Source organism: Ornithodoros turicata, unplaced genomic scaffold, assembly GCF_037126465.1.
Source record: "Ornithodoros turicata isolate Travis unplaced genomic scaffold, ASM3712646v1 Chromosome37, whole genome shotgun sequence".
Classification (NCBI taxonomy): Eukaryota; Metazoa; Arthropoda; class Arachnida; order Ixodida; family Argasidae; genus Ornithodoros; species Ornithodoros turicata.
This window is the reverse complement of record NW_026999367.1, coordinates 32,080-38,990: the sequence shown is the minus strand read 5'-3', so window position 1 is coordinate 38,990 and position 6,911 is coordinate 32,080. Positions and strand designations below refer to the sequence as shown.

Genomic DNA, 6,911 nt, shown 5'->3' with positions numbered 1-6,911 from the left:
CTGCGCAGATTCACATTGGTGATAAACAGTTCGCTATTAGGGAGCCAGTATATTTCTGGACTTCACTGAACCAACGAGGAACATGAGTTTTGCTTCCTTCGACTGCAAAGCATTTGCTAGGCCAGTACAGACTCCCTGGTGTGATAACGAGAGGATAGAGAGGTAGTAACCGAGCTGGTGGTATAGATCCATAACTCAAAAACCCGAGACTAGGGGACAAAAAACGACAACACAGACAAGGTCTCAAACACAGCTGAAAGTTTACTTAACAGCACAAACATATAAGGGGTTCAAGTGGGTGAGAAGGAAGGTTGACGAGAACGTAAGAACATCCCTAAAACCAACGGGAAGGTCAGGGAAGGCTTGCTGACACAGTTCCGAGCCCAGATAATGGGCAGCGTTTCCTTCATAAGCCTTTTGTTAAGGTCACTTTCACTGGACATTACAAAGGTTTCGTGCCATCTGGGCGCGCAACCTCTACAGACTTGTAGGTGTTTTACTAATTCGGAAAAACAATCGTTATTTTTTACTTTGAGGGCATGCTCCCGCAAGCGATCATTTAGGCAGCGTTTGCTTTGACCGATATAACAAAATCACATTCCTGAGATATCTGATATACAATATTAGAGCGACAATTCACACAGCTCTGTGGGTTTTACACGAAGTTTAAACTTTTTCAAAAGGTGTCAACGAGTCTAAACGAAAATCATTTCTAAATACAAGGTTCACATCAAATTTCTTCGCAACAAAAAGCAGGTTGTGAGAAATTTTATGAGAATACGGAATTACGACACGATGACCAGTAACATTATTTTCTTTTAGGGAAACGGAAAAAAAGCTTGTTTCCAAGCGTCATTAGACCATGAAAAATCATTCAATGGGAGTAGCCGAGCTCAACCGAGACAGTTGGTGGCACAGAGAAGAATGTAACCGGTGAACACAGGACTTTTTTACAGCATTTGACAGTAACCCGGCGATGACTCCATCTTGACAGTTTTCGAATGGCAGCTATTAGCAGACAGGATAGGTTTAGGAGCTAATTTGCCATAATTCCAGCAAAGATAAGGGCTGAACAAAAGTCGTACATCCAAAAATTGTAGCTCGCCATTCATAGGGTACTCAACAGTAAAATCTAGTTCGGGAGCGACAGACTTGATAACACGTTCACAGTCAGAAATGATGGACTCTTCGTTTAACAACAGTAACAAATCATCGACAAACCTTCTTACAAGAAGAGAGGCAGTGGAAACAGATGAAATAAATGACATGACAGCAGTATCAACAGTACGCAGGTAAATTTCTGACAATACCGGTGCAATGGCAGAACCAATACAGATGCCAGTCTTTTGGGTAAACAATTACCCATCAATACTTATAGCAGTTGATTGAAGATACAATTCTAGAACTCGGAGAAAATCCGAGACAGAAATACCCTCTTTTGACTGGAAACGCACCAAGTTACACTCTAAAAATTATCTCACACGGTTTAACAGAGTATCAGCTCGTAGAGAATAATACAAATCCTTAATATCCAGGGACAATGCGTGACGTTTTTTACCATGAAAAGACGCCAGGGCCTCAAGAAGACTCTCAGAATTTTTCAAGACAAGTGGGCTAGGTTCGTAAATTGAGGAGAGACAGTTCTTAATGAAAGAAGATACACTTTGCCAAGTGAGGTTCTCATTTACGACAATTCTCAGAGGCTTATCAACCTTGTGATCTTTCAACAAAAACTTGACCGAAAGGGTCGAACGGGAAGCGGAACGTACAGCCTTACAGATAGCACTCATATCGTTTTCCATGAGCATTGAACAAATCGCCAGTTTTGATTTCTGCAATTTGCCCGGGAACGGTTTATGCAATTTCACAACTGCATCCGTCTTTTTAGATTCAAAAAGGCTCACAGGTAGGACAGCAAACTTTGATGATTTGTCCGTTTGCAATATGTACAAACCTTTCATCCGAAGTTCATTTTGAATGGTTGTTATGGACAAGGTACCTCGTTTCGTTACAGGAAAGCTTGAATCAACGCATTGGGACAACCGTCTCATAGCTTGCTCGCAAGAGGCAGAGGATTTTTCAGGGTCATTCAAAGCGGAGGAAACTTTGAAAATGCTAGCGTCAACATCAAGCTTTGACGGCCTTAAGTTTAAACAAAATTTTGGTCCTTTAGACAAAATATTGGTCCTTTAGACAAAATATTCGATGTTCTTGACGACAGGGGAACGTTTCTGCGGTTAACAATGTTGCAATGGTTAGGCTTGGGTCTCATGAGGCAGGGAAGCATGGAGATCCGCAAAACAGAGAATCTAGAAGAAAAGGCTGCATTCTTCAAGGAGAGCCAATACTTATAGTGACAGTTCTGGTGGAAGCTTGGACCGAACAACAAGGTCCAAAGAATGTTCGCAGATGATTGCAACGAATTCAGATAATCACTCACAACAGACCGATGTGCCGAGAGTAGCCTCTTCTTGTGATGCCATGTAAGGTCAGTTGAACGGAGGGAGCCGCAAATAGGAGACACCAAACGTTTCTTCCGAAGCTGGACGCCGAGGAAGCAGAACTCAGCTTGAGCAGTGGCAATACTGTTGCCAAGTTTACACAGTGTGAAGAGGGCTTGAAGACGAAGAGCTTGGAGGTCAGATCCGGAAGGATCCGACAACACAGACAAGTTCTGTGTTGTCGTCCCTTATCTTCCTGTTTTTTGTTCCTCCGTTTTTTGTTCCCTAGTCTCGGGTTTTTAATTTATAGATCCCTGGTGTGCTTTGTGTTCCGTGCTGCGTGCCGAGAATGCGTGAGCGTTTTGCTCCCGTCTGCAAGAACACTTCAGCATGCAGTTCCAATGTTTCAAACCACAATTTTCCGCAAGGCGCAAGAGAAAGCTATTGACTGCAACAATCGGTTACAAATCCGACTGGGTGCCACCTTCGAAAGCAGCGATTTGATCTGTTCATTTGGCTCCTACGAATGTTACTTAAGCAATGCGCAACTTGTTTCACAAGAAGCCGAAGATGTCTCGTCCGGGATGGTGTGCTAACCTTATCTGCAGCAGGGGATTGCAGGGGCAGGACTAGGCAGCAGATAAAGGTAAGACGCGTAATGTTAGACAAGTCACTCATGCGGTGCAAAAGCCATAACGTAGAAGAGAAAAATACGTTATCTGTCAGTTACTGCTTCATGCTTTAGAGATTAGGCCCCAGCGGGTGTATTCTCAGTACAGATTTGGAATTGCCGTATTTGTAAATGATTTCGCAGGCATTCCGGCACCACCGAAAACCTGCACTCCACGTCTCAACTATCACAGTCTCGGTTTCAAGCTGAAGGCTGTCACCAGTGCCAACCAGACGCCCCTTCAAAGTTCATCTGTTTTTGTTGACGGAACAGTGACACCTGGTACTGAGACATTTCATTTTCTGATTAATCCAGTGCATTCCATCACTTGTGCTCGACTTCTTGTGTTCGTATACCCTTGCTATCGCTCGCTAGCTTAGAGCAACCATTCCTGAGGTGCCAGAATACATTTAAGCAGTATCATCGTATCATATGCACGGCAGCACATCTTGTGTATTTTGAGTAAGGTATAAATTCAATGTTGACTCAGCTGTTGTATTTTGGTCACAAATAAGGTGTTCTTCCAGAGCGCTCAAGGGCAGTTCAAGCAGTTTCATGTGTGCAACAACGCATACTTTTTCTCAGTTTTGACTAAGGTAAATCGAAATCTTCCAGTTGATGTCTTTCGGTTATAAATTATGTTTTTCGAGACATTCAAACTGCATCATGTGTGCAACAGTACATACTTTTTCTCAGGTGAAGTAAGGTAAATCTGTCCGCTGTGGTGTTGCTTGTGTTGCATTCAAGTGGTATCATGTCTACAAAAACTTGCTTTATGCCTTTCTGTAGCTGCTGTACTGATATTGCGAGTACAGAGACATTCCTGCAGAACATATCGGAGCATCTTGTGTGCTATTGTTTGTATGATCTGCAGCAGTATATTGATAATGTTAATTATTCAATGACTTCAGCTAACATTTACATTCTTACTTCCAGGTAAACCTGTCACGCAGATGCCCTACCCCTTGGTATGCGTAGTTCAAGATTGTACCGAAGCAATCCACCTGGAGCATTATTCTTCAATTGGCAGTGGCATTACTATCACAACACACCACATACTGCATGTGTTGAATATTTCTACAGGTGTCGACATCTACATCGTCATCATCACTGTGATAGCGAATGAGCACGCGATATCACATTCTGTTTTCCCTCTTCGTCAGACGTTCCCTATCGACGTTGTTGCTACGCTGCGTCCAATCTACTCTTACCCGATGTCTTCAACTTCCGAACCTGTACGGTATGCAAGCGTTTCGAAGGGAGGCACGGTTGTGAGGTTAAGCCTCCCCTGCCTCAGGACCGTATCACGGAAGCAAGCCCCTTTTCTAACATTGGGATAGATTTTGCAGGACCGCTGCTAGTAAACGGACCGGAGAAACAGACCTATGAAGTCCTATATAGCAGTGTTCATATGCGCCACAACGACAGCAGTTCATTTAGAGCTGGTAACCAGCATGAAGACCGACAGCTTCCTGTGTTGCTTCAGAAGGTTTGCTTCGCGAAGAGGTCTGTGCAACACTGTCTACAGCGACAACGCCCCCACGTTCAAACGAAGCAACAGAGAGCTGAAGAAGCTTTGGCACGTCATCAAGGGCCAAAAAGTCGAAGACTATCTCGCCTGCAGTGGCATTAGTTGGAAGTTCATCCCCGTCGCAGCTCCCTGGTGGGGTGGTTTCTACGAGCGCATGATACGATCCATCAAGCAAGCTATCAGGATAACCATCGGAAGAAGGTTCCTTGAGTTCGACGAGGTGGCGACTATGCTTACGGAGGTGGAGGCGGTCATAAATTCGAGACCACTGACATACACTTACAGTGAGTTCAACGAGCCCACCCCTTTGTCACCTGCGTTGTTTCTAACAGGCCGACGGCTGATAACACTTCCGCCAGTGGAAAACCGAGGCGTAGCGCATTTCACTGATGTATGGAAGACCCGACAGGAGATGTTACGAGAACTATGGCTTGCCTGGAGAAAAGAGTACGTCGGCGAACTTCGATCAGCGCATCTGACATCATCCCGACGTGGTAAAGAGTTCGAGGTTGGCGAGATAGAACTGATGGGCAGCAAGAAGCTTCGACTGCTATGGAAGATGGGGCAAGTAGAGTCCATAAACCGAGGAAACGATGGCGGCGTTAGATCCTGCACAGTCAGGACTACAAAGGGCGTCATCAAAGGAATAGCAACGAGGAACCTCTACCACTTGGAAGCACCGAGCAAGGTCGACAACTGAGTCGTCCATTGGTGGCCGCGGAATGTTGAATATTTCAAGACGGGTCGACATCTACATCGTCATCATCACTGTGATAGCGAACGCGCACGCGATATCACATTCTGTTTTCCCCCTTTTTGGTTTCATCACGCTCTTCAGATATAAAGCTACTGGCTATACTTTGTCCAAGTCTGCGTACTAGTTTTTATAGCATGTCTACGGTGTGTGTACAATGCATCAAGCCTATTCTCAGGTACAGCTTGGGACAAAAGTTTACGGAACACCGGAGTGTTACATTTCTCTATTTGGGTGACACCCTAGTGGCAAACAGGAGTGGACACACAAACTGAGGGACGGACAGAATATCCGGTCACCTGTTTTTATTCGATCTCTTCTTAATATCTAGAAGGGGGAGGTCCCGATGAAGAAATACGTCAGTGCCGTGTTCCGTGAACTGAACTTTTATCCCAAGCTGTACAGGCCAGCTGGTACGCAATTACAACATGAAACAAGTGACACAGACCGTAAAGTCATGCCTTTTCCTCCGCACCTCGGGTTTCATGTTGTTATCCTTACATGCAGCTCAATTCGCCTGTGCTGTGCAGCATGAGCGAAACCACATATTGTTTCTGGTCACATGACACGGGACATAAATACAGTGAAACCTTCCTACATGTTGGACAACCACGGTGCAGCCGAAGCGTCTCCTACTTATAGAGGTGTCCGAGTTACAAGATATGAAGGCAACAAAAAATGGCAGCAAACACAGCTGTGAGAAATGTCCCCCTTCTTCTATTTAAGGTCCTTAGTGGTACCTGGTGCAATGCACTGCAGGCCTACCACAGTATGGTAACGCTCTGAATACTGATTTGCTCAAAAAGGAACGTCTGCGTTTCTTGTACTAACTTCCCCTCATGCAAGGCTGTAGAAAAATGTTTTCAGCTAATGGGAAGAGAGAAGACATCATTCTGTAGTATTGTTGACCTACAATGTGTCGTGTGTGAAGGTCATTTTGAAGAGTGCAGGTGATACAAGACTGTGCTCCCACATTCTTGGCAGTGTTGACTAATAACCATAATAAAATAGAGGGTACATTTGTTGCTTCATATATTTGTGTCATGGCAAAGTATGTAGAGATACATCTGTCTCAACATGCAGGTGCCAAAACTGCTTTTTATGCCTAAAATATGACAAAATAGTTGTCTCTTCAACACCACTAATCATGTGGCCTCCATGCCATGTCTGACATTCTAAAGTGATTGACATGTCCCACAGATGTGTGCAATGCTGAAGATGACTGTTCACCTTCTATGGATTCTTGATTCAAGAAAAGTACTGTGTGATTTGCTAACAGCGCCTGGCTGTACCTTCATAATTCCACATAAAAATATGTAAAGTTTGCCGAAGGAAACATCATGAAGGTTCATCGCGAAAAACCCTGAGACGAGGGATAGGAAGAGACATACACAATGTCTCAACATAGTGTGTGTATGTCCCTTCTTGTATCTCCTCTTCAGGTCTCGCCATCATGGACACTATCACCAGCTCGCTTGCTGTTGAACCGTTCTTTCAACGATAAAGGTCACTTTC

General features: G+C 44.4%; 1 protein-coding gene across 1 annotated transcript; it reads left to right on the top strand.

The window, feature by feature from the left end:
• Nucleotides 1-4,565: 4,565 nt before the first annotated feature.
• Nucleotides 4,566-5,342, top strand: LOC135373969 (uncharacterized). The gene has a single exon (XM_064606995.1). It carries the CDS (start codon nucleotides 4,566-4,568, stop codon nucleotides 5,340-5,342), a length of 777 nt encoding a protein of 258 aa, XP_064463065.1.
• The last annotated feature ends 1,569 nt before the right edge of the window (nucleotides 5,343-6,911 follow it).

Bases quoted from the DNA above. Each gene is read 5' to 3' on its own strand.
- LOC135373969 (XM_064606995.1), top strand. From the start codon at position 4,566: ATGAAGACCGACAGCTTCCTGTGTTGCTTCAGAAGGTTTGCTTCGCGA.